The following is a 15,605-nucleotide window of genomic DNA, read 5'->3' as shown; positions in this document are numbered from 1 at the left end:
CCCGAGGGAGGACTCGAACCTCCGATGGGGGGAGCCGCGCGGACCGTGACATGGCGCCCTAGACCGCTCGGCTACCCCGCACGGCCTTACGGAATCTGTATGGAGATTTTTTTTCTCCAAACTGGACGTAACAGTTACCAAAAAACTTTCTGCATATTTTTCCAACTTATTGCTGTTAGTGATACAAGCCTATAATTATGTAAAACTGTCCGACGACTTCTTTGGAATCGGCAATGACTTGGGCCTTTATCCTGTCGTGCTATATCTAAAATTACATCCGTACTCTACAATGCACTGTGAAGTGCGTGACAGCGGGTAATCCCATTATAGCACTAACTCCAGTATGCAGCGCGGGAAGAATGATTACCCGAACGCCTCTGGCGCTCTGTAAGTAGTCTAACCCTGTATTCGCGATCCTACGGCTGCAATAGTGGGGGTTGCAGTATATTCCTACATTCCTTACTCAATGCTGGTCCTTGAAACTTTTTAAGAAATACTTTCCCGTGATACTTAGCGTCTGTGTTCAGTCAGCTGGCACGTCATATTCTATAGCGTCTACCACGGGTGAAACGAACTTGTCACCATACGTGTTGCTCTTCTTTGTATACGCTCAATATCCTTGAGCAATATTCGAGGATGGGTCGCCAGGGTGTTTTGTGAGAAGTCTCCTTTGTAGACAGCTTGCATTTTCGCAGCATCTTATCAGTGAATGGGTGTCGGCCACCTGCTTTACCTACAAATGAGCCTACGTGATCGTTACGTTTCGTATCTCCATAAACCGTTACTGCCAGGTATTTGTATGAGTCCACCGGCAGCAGTTGCTACTCAGTGATTTTATAGTGGTAGAACAGTGCATTTTTTTTCGTTTTCTGAAGTTCGCAGTTTTACATTTAGGCACAATTAAAGCAAGTTGAAAATCTTCGCACCACTTTGAAATCTTAAGAAGATGTAAACATATATTTGTACAGCATTTTTCTGGTAGTACTTAGTTACAGATAAAAAAAGTCTGACGTTACTGTTAATATTGTTTGCCAGGTCTTAACATACAACAAGAACAAAATCAAATGGCTCCGAGCACTATGGGACTTAACATCTGAGGTCATCAGTCCCATAGACTTAGAACTACTTAAACCTAACTAACCTAAGAACATCACACTTCCATGCCCGAGGCAGGATTCGAACCTGCGACCGTATACAGCAAGAACAGCAGGGGTGCCAACACACTTCCCTGGGGCGCACCTGAAGTGTATATCTATCGATGATATTGCATCCGAGATAACATGCTGAGTTCTCCCTAAAGAAATTTTTGAAATTTTGTGGAAAGTTCCTATGGGACCAAACTGCTAAGGTCATCGGTCCCTAGGCTTACACACTACGTAATCTAACTTAAACTAACTTGCGCTAACGATACCCCACACACCCATGCCCGAGGGAGGACTCGAACCTCCGACGGGGGTATCCGCGCAAGCCGTGGCAAGGCGCCTAAGACCGCACGGCTACCCCGCGCGGCTCTCCCTACAGAGAAACCCTTAACACAGACACAAATTTGGCTTCATGTCGGTAGGAGGCGACACTGAGTGGGCGTGGTGTTGTGCAGGTGAGATGACGGTGAGCTACCAGTATGAGGTGGCGTCGTCGACGAGCGGCGGGTTCACGCGCCTGCTGTTCATGTGGCGTGGCAGCCTCTACAAGCTCATCTACCGCGAGCTGCTGCTCTTCGTCGTCTCCTTCGGACTGCTGAGTGCGCTCTATCGGAACGCCTTCACCAAGGACCAGAGAACGTGAGTACGCACTTCTCCCTTCTTTCTTCATTTTTACATTTAACAACAGCTTTGAGACACCACTATACAGAGTGCCCAATACATTTGGGTTCAAAATTATACAGATGTTTTTGTTGTTGTTGTGGTTGTGGTCTTCAGTTCGAAGACTGGTTTGACAAAGCTCTCTTCGCCTGCTCGCAAGTCTATCGGACGACAGTTTTGTTTTTCTCGATGGTCGCATCCTCTCGAGTAGCCCCTGCCCGAAAAGGCGAAAAAAATGGCTCTGAGCACCATGGGACTTAACTCTGAGGTCATCAGTCCCCTACAACGTAGACCTACTTAAACCTAACTAACCTAAGGACATCACACAGTCCGCAGCTCGTGGTCGTGCGGTAGCGTTCTCGCTTCCCGCGCCCGGGTTTGAATCCCGGCGGGGTCAGGGATTTTCTCTGCCTCGTGATGACTGGGTGTTGTGTCATGGCCTTAGGTTAGTTAGGTTTAAGTAGTTCTAAGTTCTAGTGGACTGATGACCATAGATGTTAAGTCCCATAGTGCTCAGAGCCATTTGAACCATTTGACATCACACACATTCATGCACGAGGCAGGATTCGAACCTGCGACCGTAGCAGTCGCGCGGTTCCGTAATGAAGCGCCTAGAACCGCTCGGCCGAAAAAGCGAGCGGGGGGCTATTTGTTCTTCTCGATATTTTCCCCGAGAGGTTGCCATCGACATTAAACCGTACAGTATAGCTTCAAGTCGTAGGGGAATATAACAGTTGCAGTTTCCCGTCGTTTTCATTCGTTCGCAAAACCGACGCAGTAACGAAACGTTGGCTAAGACCAGTCAATTATCCAGAATGTTGCCCCTGCAACTACTGAAACGATTGCCGCCCCTTTTCAGGAACCAGATGTTTATCTGACCATTTCACAAATACAATTTCGTTGTGGTTGCGCCTACCATTCGGCTCTCTGTATGTTCGAGCTACGCAAGCCAGCGCGCCTCGGCGAGATCTACGGTTTATAGAGAGATACAGAAGTACGAGGGTGAGTCAAATGGAAACGTTAAATACTTTTTAAAATATTATTTATTCTGCAGAAGTGGTACAAAGCTGTATCAGTTTTCAATATAATCTTCCACATCCTCAATGCAAGTCCTTCAGCGCTTACAAAGTGCATAAATTCCTTTAGAAAAAAATTCTTTTGGTAGTCCGCGCAACCACTCATGCACCGCGTGGCGTACCTCTTCATCAGAACGGAACTTCTTTCCTCCCATTGCGTCTTTGAGTGGTTCAAACATATGGAAATCACTTGGGGCAAGGTCTGGTGAGTATGGTGGATGCGGAAGACACTCAAAATGGAAGTGAACCCAGGTTCCGTCCCCAGTAACGATTCTTGCAAGGAAGCCATCACCTTCTCGTTCAAAGCGCCGAAGAAGTTCTTCACAAGCATCAACACGTGGTTCTCTCATTTCAGGAGTCAGCTGCCGTGGCACCCATCTTGCAGACACTTTGTGAAACTGGAGCACATCATGCACAATGTGGCTGCTGACCCATGACTAATCTGTAAACATGCTGCAATGTCATTCAGTGTCACTCGGCATTTTTTTTTTTTTGGCTTCAACTGCTGCAATGTTCTGTGGAGTCACAACTCGTTGTGCCTGGCCTGGACGAGGAGCATCTTCCACTGAAGTCACACCATTTTCGAACTTCCTACTCCATTCGTAGGCGTCCTGATGTGACAAACATGCCTCACCGTACTGTACCTTCTTTCGTCGATGAATTTCAGTAGGTTTCACACCTTCACTACGAAAAAACCGAATAACAGAAGGCTGTTCTTCCCTGGTGCAAGTCGCAAGTGGGGCGGCCATCTTTATACTGTTACTGCGACAGTATGCGTGCATCTGCACTAGGCTGCCACTTACAGGCGTTTTTGCACGCTGTTTGTAGCACGCTTGCCAACTTACAGGATGTATTTGTTATTACAAATTTAAGGTTTTCATTTGACTCACCCTCGTAGTTGATATGAAACAGAGTGCTTCGAGGTAACGAATCAATGGTGAGATATGAGCATCCAGTTTTTTTTTTATTCACATAAAAACCTAACAACTTACTGAAAGTTAGCTCGCAGCCATTGTTGATCGTGACATGGGATGTAGCGAAGGCTGTGCTGCAACAGTATACGAATAAACCTAAATGTTAAGGTTTAGGTTTACTAACACTCTTTATTCCGTATTCACTGGGTTGACAAACGGTGAACAAGAAGTACAGAATAACATAGTCCAAAAACAGTCCGGGTCAGAGGCGGTAGTTGTCTTCTCGGCCACAGGATCCTGGCAGGTTAGGCGGCGATCACCTAGAGGGTGTGGCGTTTGTCTTGTGGCGACCATTCGCAGCTCGCAGCGCCATCAGCGGTAAGGGCGGAAAGTCTGGACCGATTTCGGACAGTTGTGGTAGCTCCATCTCGCCGTCCGAGACGTTAACGTCACTGAAAGTACGTGTATCATGCACATAAATGTGAAACAAAGAGCTACGAGTTACAGAACAAAAGGCAGTTGCAGCGATCAAAATGCAGTCCACAAAATCGCAGTATTAATGAAGAGACATATATACACTACTGGCCATTAAAATTGCTACACCAAGAAGAAATGCAGATGACAAACAGGTATTCATTGGATAAATACATCATACTAGAACTGACATGTGATTACATTTTAATGCAACTTGAGTGCATAGATCCTGAAAAATCAGTACCCAGAACAACCACCTCTGGCCGTAATAACGGCCTTGATACTCCTGGGCATTGAGTCAAACAGAGCTTGGATGGCGTGTACAGGTACAGCTGCCCATGCAGCTTCAACACAATACCACAGTTCATCAAGAGTAGTGACTGGCGTAATGTGACGAGCCAGTTGCTCGGTCACCATTGACCAGACGTTTTCAGTTGGTGAGAGATCTGGAGAATGTGCTGGCCAGGGCAGCAGTCGAGCATTTCACGTATCCAGAAAGGCTCGTACAGGACCTTCATCATGCGGTCGTGCATTATCCTGCTGAAATGTAGGATTTCGCAGGGATCGAATGAATGGTACAGCCACGGGTCGTAACACATCTGAAATGTAACATCCACTGTTCAAAGTGCCCTCAATGCAAACAAGAGGTGACCGAGACGTGCAACCAATGGCACCCCATACCATCACGCCGGGTGATACGCCAGTATGGTGATGACGAATACACGCTTCCAGTGTGCATTCACCGCGATGTCGTCTAACACGGATGCGACCATCATGATGCTGTAAACAGAACCTGGATTCATCCCAAAAAATGACGTTTTGCCATTTTGCCCAGGTTCGTCGTTGAGTGCACCATCACAGGCGCTCCTGTCTGTGATGCAGCGTCAAGGGTAACCGCAGCCACGGTCTCCGAGCTGATAGTCCATGCTGCTACAAATGACGTCGAACTGTACGTGCAGATGGTTGTTGTCTTGCAAACGTCTCCATCTGTTGACTCAGGGATCGAGACGTGGCTGCACGATCCGTTACAGCCATGCGGATAAGATGCCTGTCGTCTCGACTGCTAGTGATACGAGGCCGTTGGGATCCAGCACGGCGTTCCTTATTACCCTCCTGAACCCACCGATTCCATATTCTGCTAACAGTCATTGGATCTCGACCAACGCGAGCAGCAATGTCGCGATACGATAAACCGCAATCGCGATAGGCTACAATCCGACCTTTATCAAAGTCGGAAACGTGATGGTACGCATTTCGCCTCCTTACACGAGGCGTCACAACAACGTTTCACCAGGCAACGCCGGTCAACTGCTGTTTGTGTATGAGAAATCTGTTGGAAACTTTCCTCATATCAGCACGTTGTAGGTGTCGCCACTGGTGCCAACCTTGTGTGAATCCTCTGAAAAGCTAATCATTTGCATATCACAGCATCTTCTACCTGTCGGTTATATTTCGCGTCTGTAGCACGTCATCTTCGTGGTGTAGCAATTTTAATGGCCAGTAGTGTATGTAGTTTGGAGTTATTACATTCAAGGTGCCGGTATCCACGTTTTCTTCTTTATCTTCTTGGCCCACTCTTCAAAAAGACGAGATTCAGGAATCCATTTTCTGTCTGTCTTGTAGCTGTCAGTGATGCGAACTGAAGAAAAGTTTAAATTGCCGATCTTTGTATACGAACAAGGCTAAGTACGAGCACACCAATCAGAATTCATCCTCTCATCCTCTAATGACCTCGTGATCGACGGGAGGTTAAGCGCTAATCTCTCCTGCTCAACAGCGGCAGCTACTCTCTATGTTAATACCAATCGCACAGCTCATTCACGAAACTAACTTGATTTGTGAAACGATCTATCGCCCCTAGACCAAAATTTTACTACACTTTTATGTTCATCTCGGTGAGAACTATAAGCAAAAATTCGTGTTTCAAACAGACCGCTGGTGATAAACGAGTACAATTTTGCGGACATGTTACATTGATAGACATCTTCATTTGCTTATTTGCTTTTTTCCGTATTTCGAGAAGTCAGCTCCCAGTCGCTGACTGACCTCATAAGGGCTTTTATTTCAAAGCGGAAGCCATTTAATTCCAAATTTAATGACATCTCGTACAAGAAAACCTTAAAAAAATCATACCGCATTAATTATACCAGTACGATATATTGTTAAGTTACTCATGACAACATTCTATAATATGGATAGGAAAGCGCGAAGTAGGATGAAATCAGACAGGGAGGCAGCATCCCAGACAGAGTCTGGATTAAATAAGTAAATAAGAAATGGAACACGTGGTGAGGGAGTAGTAAATAGGGTGTTAACTTCAAAATATTAGGTCTCCACATTTATGAGAATTTAAACTGTAAGAAGCACATTCTGGAACTCCTAAAACAACTTAGATCAACAACGTTTCCACTTAGAATCATTGCAAATCTTGGGGAGAGACAAATCAGTAAGTTGACGTATTTTGCATATTTTCATTCATTAACGTCATATGGAATACTGTTCTAGGGTAACTCACATTTAAGAAAGAAAGTCTTCATTGCTCAAAAATGTGCTGTCAGAATAATATGTGGTGCTCATCCATGATCATCTTGTAGCCATCTGTTTAATGAGTAGAGCATTCTGACCACTGCTTCACAGTATATTTATTCTATCATGAAGTTTGTTGTAAATAATCCACTGCACTTAAAAAGAATCAGTAATGTATATAATTATAATACCATAAGGAAAATCACATTCATTACTTCACGTTAAGGTTGTCTTTGGCACAAAAGGGGTGCACAATTCTCCGACTAAAATTTCTGATGACTTACCGTAGGCTATAAAATGTCTCACAGACAGCAAAGTAAAATTTGAAAAGACACTGAAAAATTTTTCTTTGACAGCTCTTTCTTTTCCGCAGTTGTCTATTGTCTATTGTTGTAATGTGTAAAAGGTGGTAGGTAGGAATTACTAACTCACATCTGTATGTTTAAAAAATAAGGGAATAAATAAACTAAATAAAAAAATAAAAGATAAAGAAATTTGCAAATATTCAGCATGTAACTATATTTACAAATTAATTTGCAATGAGAATATAAAATGGCTCTTTCCATATCATTAAGTTTTATTGTGCAGAATGATCCATAGAACATGAGGCTAACTAACTATCCAACTGATGAAGGTCATTAACGATACTTATTTATTTATTTGTAATATGTCTCTTAATTAAAAAACATAGTTACTTTAGGAACAATACAATTGCAAGACAAATTTTAAGGCAGTTAGCGCGACCATTAATCTCATTAAGAGCCTGTTAACACCATGACGAATTCCTGTACGCTTTAGTCTATTTCTGTGTTTATTTTTAGCGTACATTGGCGCAGAGTGCGGTTTTTAACAGAAGTCACTTGTGGTAAGTGATGTCGTTTTCTTCCCTGCCATCTTCGCTAAATCAATATGATCATCAAGTAAAGAAGACCAAAATTTCAGAATATTTCGTTCCTTGAAAATTTTACGTAACTACATCTGTAGAAAATTTTCTAAAACTGTCCGCTTAAACGGAATTAAATTATTGCATTTGACTAACATCGACAGAAAAGGAATCTCTAATAAAATTTTTATTTGAGATGGGTTTTGGGGAATATTCAAAGAAACTTTGTCGTAAATCGTGGAAATGTCGAGCTTGATGTCTAATAATGTGAGATGATACTAAAGTCGTTTTGTATATGCAGGCAACAATGTGGAGATTAATGAATGAATTTTATTTTCCGTTTGAGAAACATCGTTCTCGTAGTTGTAATGTCTCTATCATAACTAAAATTTCGTTTCTCAATTCTATCATAACAGTTAATTCCTCTAACTCCAATGCAGTCTGAGGTCAGCCTCTGTGCCACCACGCCACCGAGCGAAGTGGCGCATTGGGAGAACGACGGTTCATACCCCTGTGCGGTATTTCAGATTTAGGTTTTTCGTGATTTTCCTAAATCACTTAAGGCAAATGCAGTGATTGTTGCTACGAAGAGGCCACAACCGATTTCCTTCCATATCCTTCCGTAATGTGAGCTTTTGTTCCATCTCTAATGACCTCATTTTCGACGGGTCATTAAACTATAATCTTCCTTTCTTCCTCTTTTCTTCTTCGGCATCCCCAGTACCTTTTCTGTTTCACTTCTCGAGAATAGGGTAGGGATTATGTTCGATGTGACTTGTTGGCAAAACTGGTGACACAAACCAAACGTCTGAACGTTCGAGAAAGACATTCAAGATACATATTTCTCATAACGTATTGCAAGCTACAATGATCGCCAGTTGACATGGTCACAAATCAAAAACTTATCGAAACTCAGCTTAAAAGTGATAATATCTTTCTTATGTGTATCTGCATTAACGGGAAACCTCACTAAAATCTTACGGATCTCAGAGCTACATGGAGTAGAGGTTGAGGACCACTCACCTCTGGTAATTACTCCAAGCAGACTTCTGTCTTCAAATTTTTCTTCACAATGGAATATAAGTAGCAGTAATGTTTCCATCAATCAATAGCCGTATCGCTGCGAATAATAGTGGCATTGTAATCATGAATTGAAGTGTAAAGCAGCTTACAAAACTAAAACTCAGTCAGGCTCTTATCATCAACGGAGTCCATGTCGAACTCTGTTCCGAATTTGGTAAAGAATTTCCTTCCCACGAGACGATAAATTACAGTATGTCCCTTGAGCACAGCAATATTGTCAGCGACTGGAAGAGTACAGGTCACACCGACCCATGACGAAAAGGAACTGCAGCTGATCCACAGAACTACCCTCCTGCAATGCCCACATCTATTCGTAGCAAAATCGTAGAACATACTCGTACTATGACTTCAAAACTTTATAAGCTACCTGGAATAAAATAACTTTCTCCATGAAAATAGGTATTGGTCGCAAAAACGTCGGTCAAGAGGCACTGAACACGAGTTCTCTTCACACGCTATATCCTCAATGCCGAAACGATGTCGATTCTCTTGTGAAGCACAAAACGCGTGGGTGTTTTCAGCTCGTTACTAAATGCAAATAAGTAGTGTAACGTCCCCTTAGAACAATTATACACAGACTGTGCTTAAACTGACACACAATATTTTTTAGCGCAATGCAATCTGACTTTCAATAATCCCTACAAAATAATGGCCCTGACTAACATTAACCTATACCTTTCACAAATCACTTACCTCACAAAAATCTTCGTTACTCGAACTACTGCAATACAGGGAGCGCCACTACTGCCAGCTAAATAAAAGATTCAAACTACGGACGGCACTAACTACTGATAGGGATAGTTAGCAAATGAAAGATATTAATAGAGAACAAACAATGTATTTACCTTAATAGTCATAATATATATAGCAGTTCATGACAAATTTCAAATCTCCGCCATCTCTCTCCCCACATCCACCACTGCTGGCGGCTCACCTCCAACTGCGCAACGCTACGCGCTGTTCACATCCAGCTGCCGCTGCCCAACACTACAATGGCAGACAACAATGCAAACTAGCCACAGGCTGCACACAGCACAGCCAGTGATTTTCATACAGAGCGCTACGTAACGTTGCCAATAAGAAAACATAAACAGCCTACTTACAGTAGGAGGCCGAGTTGATAGGAGGTGAAGGAGTCCAGGTTGCAGTAATATGCGGTACGGCACACTGTTGGAGAGAAGGATTATTATTCAAGAAACACATAGTACTATTAAATTACTTATCTTCAGTAGTTTGTAGGACTGCAGCTGCGGCTATGAACTGACAAGCACGTAACATGGAATACCATGAACTAATACAACATATTCTCAGGGACTAAGCCTGATGGGTCCTCCTCAGAGATTCAATGCAAACATTACAGAACTGGCTGAGGGCCGATTATGAAAGTGCGTCTGCCTAGGTTGAAATCTAGCTAAGACGTGAACGAGGCACACTCCAGTTCCGTCGAGCTGCACAGCCCGCTAGAGTGCGCTGTCCTCGGCAGACGACGGGCTGCCAACCTTGTGTTGGCGCGGCGTTGTAGTACACTCCTGGAAATTGAAATAAGAACACCGTGAATTCATTGTCCCAGGAAGGGGAAACTTTATTGACACATTCCTGGGGTCAGATACATCACATGATCACACTGACAGAACCACAGGCACATAGACACAGGCAACAGAGCATGCACAATGTCGGCACTAGTACAGTGTATATCCACCTTTCGCAGCAATGCAGGCTGCTATTCTCCCATGGAGACGATCGTAGGGATGCTGGATGTAGTCCTGTGGAACGGCTTGCCATGCCATTTCCACCTGGCGCCTCAGTTGGACCAGCGTTCGTGCTGGACGTGCAGACCGCGTGAGACGACGCTTCATCCAGTCCCAAACACGCTCAATGGGGGACAGATCCGGAGATCTTGCTGGCCAGGGTAGTTGACTTACACCTTCTAGAGCACGTCGGGTGGCACGGGATACATGCAGACGTGCATTGTCCTGTTGGAACAGCAAGTTCCCTTGCCGGTCTAGGAATGGTAGAACGATGGGTTCGATGACGGTTTGGATGTACCGTGCACTATTCAGTGTCCCCTCGACGATCACCAGTGGTGTACGGCCAGTGTAGGAGATCGCTCCCCACACCATGGTGCCGGGTGTTGGCCCTGTGTGCCTCGGTCGTATGCAGTCCTGATTGTGGCGCTCACCTGCACGGCGCCAAACACGCATACGACCATCATTGGCACCAAGGCAGAAGCGACTCTCATCGCTGAAGACGACACGTCTCCATTCGTCCCTCCATTCACGCCTGTCGCGACACCACTGGAGGCGGGCTGCACGATGTTGGGGCGTGAGCGGAAGACGGCCTAACGGTGTGCGGGACCGTAGCCCAGCTTCATGGATACGGTTGCGAATGGTCCTCGCCGATACCCCAGGAGCAACAGTGTCCCTAATTTGCTGGGAAGTGGCGGTGCGGTCCCCTACGGCACTGCGTAGGATCCCGCATGCCCACTATACGCCCTCGCTCAAAGTCCGTCAACTGCACATACGGTTCACGTCCACGCTGTCGCGGCATGCTACCAGTCTTAAAGACTGCGATGGAGCTCCGTATGCCACGGCAAACTGGCTGACACTGACGGCGGCGGTGCACAAATGCTGCGCAGCTAGCGCCATTCGACGGCCAACACCGCGGTTCCTGGTGTGTCCGCTGTGCCGTGCGTGTGATCATTGCTTGTACAGCCCTCTCGCAGTGTCCGGAGCAAGTATGGTGGGTCTGACACCCCGGTGTCAATGTGTTCTTTTTCCATTTCCAGGAGTTAGTATCTGTGGCAATGATACTACGGATTCGGGGTCTCTAGACTTTCGGTGCCACATGGATGCCTTCTAAAAAAAAGTACTGTAATATGAGATATTTAAACAGGTTTACGACTGAGTCGAAATTGCCTGGAAGGTTGGGCGCAGCACGTTATCCTGGATGGAGAGTCGTTTAAAGACACACATGTTACTGATTTGGTGAGTATCACTAGTTGCAGTCTCAGGTATTTCGCACTTCATGCAGTTACCTCTCAGTAAATTTTGCCCATTAAAGTTTGCAGTAGTATCCAGCAATATCTAGACAAAGTGTCAGTTTGGTGCAAATTTCATCCTCCTCCAAAGGAAGCAAAGCTACGCGTTCAGGCCCTGATCATCCACTCGTGACCGACCGACCATCGTGTCGTCCTCTGCCAGTGGCGTTATCGGTTGCGTGGGGTGTGTTGTCAGCACACATCTCTTCCGGCCATTGTCGGCTTTTTTGACCCTGGAGCCGCTACTTATCCCTCAGTTGCCCTCACAGGGCTAAGTGCACCCTATTCCAGTAGTCCTACCAGGAAAAACTCCCTGGCAGTACCGGGACTCAAACCTGGGTCCTCCACGTACCAACCAGAGACACTACGTAGGCAGTCGAGCTAGCTTTTCATGTAAGTTATCTTATCATTTGACCCCAGGATTAAACAGTTTCAATCAGTCAGTCAAGTGATACAAATAGGCCAACTTTGGAGTAACGGCGTGTAGATATATAGGGTGAGCAAAATAAGACTGGTCCGGGAGATATATCGTGCAACTTAAGATAAGCAGAGCAGCTTACTTCACCTGTCCCACCTGCGAATGATTTAAGCTGAGTTGCCTGTCTTAAAGCGCACGCCGGCCGGTGTGACCGAGCGGCTCTAGGCGCTTCAGTCCGGAACCGCGCGACCGCTACGATCGCAGGTTCGAATCATGCCTTGAGCATGGATGTGTGTGATGTCCTTAGGTTAGTTAGGTTTAAGCAGTTCTAAGTTCTAGGGGACTGATGACCTCAGATGTTGAGCCCCATAGTGCTCAGAGCCATTTGAACCATTTTTTTTTTTTTAAAGCTCACAAAATATTTCTCAAATGTTCAAATGGCTCTGAGCACTATGGGACTTAACATCTGAGGTCGTCAGTCGCCTAGAACTACCTAAACCTAACTAACCTAAGGACATCAATACACATCCATGCCCTAGGCAGGATTCGAACCTGCGGTCGCGCGGTTTCAGACTGAAGCGCCTAGAACCGCTCGGCCACAACGGCTGGCAAATATTTGCCAGGCGAGTCATTTTGGCCACCCTGTATGAAGTACTACCACCACTCACTTGTAGATAAAGTAAATACGAGTAGGGGGCTACGATTCATCCGTGGGATACTGGAAAGCTGTAGTCTGTCTGCAAAAGAGGTTGCACAAAAAACGCTTTTACAGCCCAATTGAATGCTGTGCTAGGGTATCGGACCTATGTCAGGTCAGCTGTCGGAGAACACCGAGTGTATACAATTAGGGACGATGCTAAGGGAAACATGCTTATATGATAAGCGAGACTGTAACAAAAATGTTGAAAAATCTTAACTAGCAGAGAAGCAGAGATAAACACTGTACATGTTGAGAGAGCCGCGCGGAGTGGCCCCGCTGTTAGAGGCGCCATGTCACGAAATGCGCGGCCCCTCCCGCCGGAGGTTCGAGACCTCCATCGGGCGTGTGTGTGTGTGTGTGTGTGTGTGTGTGTGTGTGTGTGTGTGTGTGTGCGTGATTTGTCCTTAGCGTAAGTTTAAGGTAGTTTAAGTAGTGTGTAAGGCTAGGGACCGATGACCTCAGCAGTTTGATCCCTTAGGAATTCACACACACTTTCTTCCGAGAACTTCCTTCCAAAATTTTATAACCAACTTTCATGCAGAAACTGCGAATATTCAAATGTTCAAATGTGTGTGAAATCTTATCGGACTTAACTGCTAAGGTCATCAGTCCCTAAGCTAAACTACGAATATTCTGCAGCCTCCTACGTACCAGTCTATAGAGACAGCGCAGACGACATTGCTATGGCATACAGTACAGTTATTTTTGTACCTGTAAATAGGTGAATAGGACGAGAAGTTTCCGTATTATATGGTACCTTCTACTACTCACTCGACCGTAATTCAAAGAGTATAGAAGGAAATGCAATCTGTCACGACTCGACAACACCGGGCCGGATATAAATTGCGTCTCGCTGTGGAAATAATAAGCAGAGTGAAGTGACTTCTTAGGTTGTACCATTGCTTCCTGGGGCAGACCATACTTCGTCTTGTACTGTGCTACTCAAACAGCAGCTGATGCGTTGTGGTCCTAGACGGAGCAGTAGGGTACGACCGAGCGCCGTGTCATTCTCTGTCAGTGGCGTCGTTGTATACGTTATGGAGAGGCATGTGATCAGCACACCCCTCTCCCGGTCGTTGTCGGGTTTCTTGACCATGGAACGCTACTACTCGATCAAGTAGGTCCACAATAGACCTCTCACCGAGGAAAAATCCCTGCCAGTACCAGCAGTCGAATCGGGATCCTTCACGAGGAAATTAGCCGCACTGACCATTCAGCCACGGAGGCGGCCAATTTCCGGTAAAACGGAATAGTAATTATTTCGACCGGATTAGCTAGTCTACCCACAACGACAGCTTCCAGGAATAAATTGTACGCGTATTTCAAAAGCGAGCCTTTTCTGACTTCTCTCAGTATGTCACAGCCTCGCAAGTAGGTTCCGTGCCCTTAGGTTAATACAGTAGTCGAAATTCTCGAAGAATGCTGCGAAGAATGTGCCTAATCTGTATTTCGCTGTTGAATATTCGCTTCACGGAATTTTCTTGTACGCTTATTGCATTTCGGTTGAGAGCTGGGTTCTGTTACCCACGACACGCTTTGGCACCTCTTGTGGTTCTCGTTCATTTCTCTTTATACTGGCGGCAAGCCAGCCTTGTCACAGCGCGCTCACGGTGCTGCCATCTCAGCTCCCCACCTCAATCCACTTAGTGTATTGTCACACTCGTTCTGTGTACCTGCCCTGCTTTAGAGCTTACTGTGTGATACATCTGGACAAAATACTGGAGAATACGCTCTACGGCCTAACAACTACAGAGCCCTGGGATGCACTGTCTTCAGTTTTCAGAACGACGCCAAACCGAGGATTAAAACTAAATGCAAAGAACTCCGAATTAACTTTAGTGTCCCACCAAAAATTAATTAGTCCAGAAATCCACGAACGATCGTCCTCTGCTCTTCTGGACGGTATCCCAACGCTGTGTAAGAAAACAGTGAATAACTGGGCTGTAGCTCTGGACGAGCATATCAGTTGGGCAGAAAATATGTATACAGTATGTGAAAAGTAAATTCATTCTGCTGAATCTCCACAACTGCACGAGTACTGAAAACTCTAAATGGTTAGTCCTAACAACGAATGCTTGTGTTGATTATAACTGCAACATCTTTCTATTTCAATGTGTCAGTGATTCATATCCGCAGTTTGGACGGATGTGGTCGTGCAAGTTAGGTGAGTTGTATACGCTATGTCTAATTTAACGGCTCTTAAATATGTTTTCCCATTTGTAAAATAAAACGCCTACTCCATTGCTGCTGCCTGCCCATGGAACAAGCTATCCCACACTGCACGTGCAGTACAGTATTGTTTTAAGGTAAAGCTAATCTACACTCTGTGACCAAAGATATACGGTCGCTCGTATGTCATGCGGAGTTTACTGCAAATGTCGCGAGATGCAGACACGTCAGGCGGGGAACAGTAAGTTGTCAGCAGAGAAACAGTAGCACCACAACGGGTTGGTCATGAGAGTTCAGTGATTTGGAGAGAGTACCAGTCATTGCACGGCATCTGAGTCATAGATTTGTTAGGGACATTTCAACTCTTCAAAAGCTGACCGAGTCGAATGATGATAATGTGACTGTGAAGTGGAAACACAGAGGAACAACCACAGCTAACCCGAGACCAGACCGACAGTGGTAGCGCAATGGTTAGAGTACTGCACTCGCTGTCGAGAGGACGACGATTCAAACCCGCATCCGA

General features: G+C 45.4%; 1 protein-coding gene across 2 annotated transcripts in view; it reads left to right on the top strand.

Moving 5' to 3' along the window:
* LOC126184089 (bestrophin-2-like) overlaps positions 1 to 15,605 on the top strand; it is a 610,224-nt gene that overhangs the window by 223,516 nt on the left and 371,103 nt on the right. For both annotated transcript variants that reach the window (XM_049926445.1, XM_049926449.1), the window contains exon 2: positions 1,598 to 1,781. In XM_049926445.1, coding sequence (XP_049782402.1) covers positions 1,603 to 1,781 — 179 coding nt within the window. In that variant the 5' untranslated portion in view covers positions 1,598 to 1,602. The remainder of the gene's footprint in view (positions 1 to 1,597; positions 1,782 to 15,605) is intronic.

Source organism: Schistocerca cancellata, chromosome 4, assembly GCF_023864275.1.
Source record: "Schistocerca cancellata isolate TAMUIC-IGC-003103 chromosome 4, iqSchCanc2.1, whole genome shotgun sequence".
Lineage (NCBI taxonomy): Eukaryota > Metazoa > Arthropoda > Insecta > Orthoptera > Acrididae > Schistocerca > Schistocerca cancellata.
The sequence above is the reverse complement of the archived record's forward strand: the minus strand, read 5'-3'. Positions and strand labels throughout refer to the sequence as shown.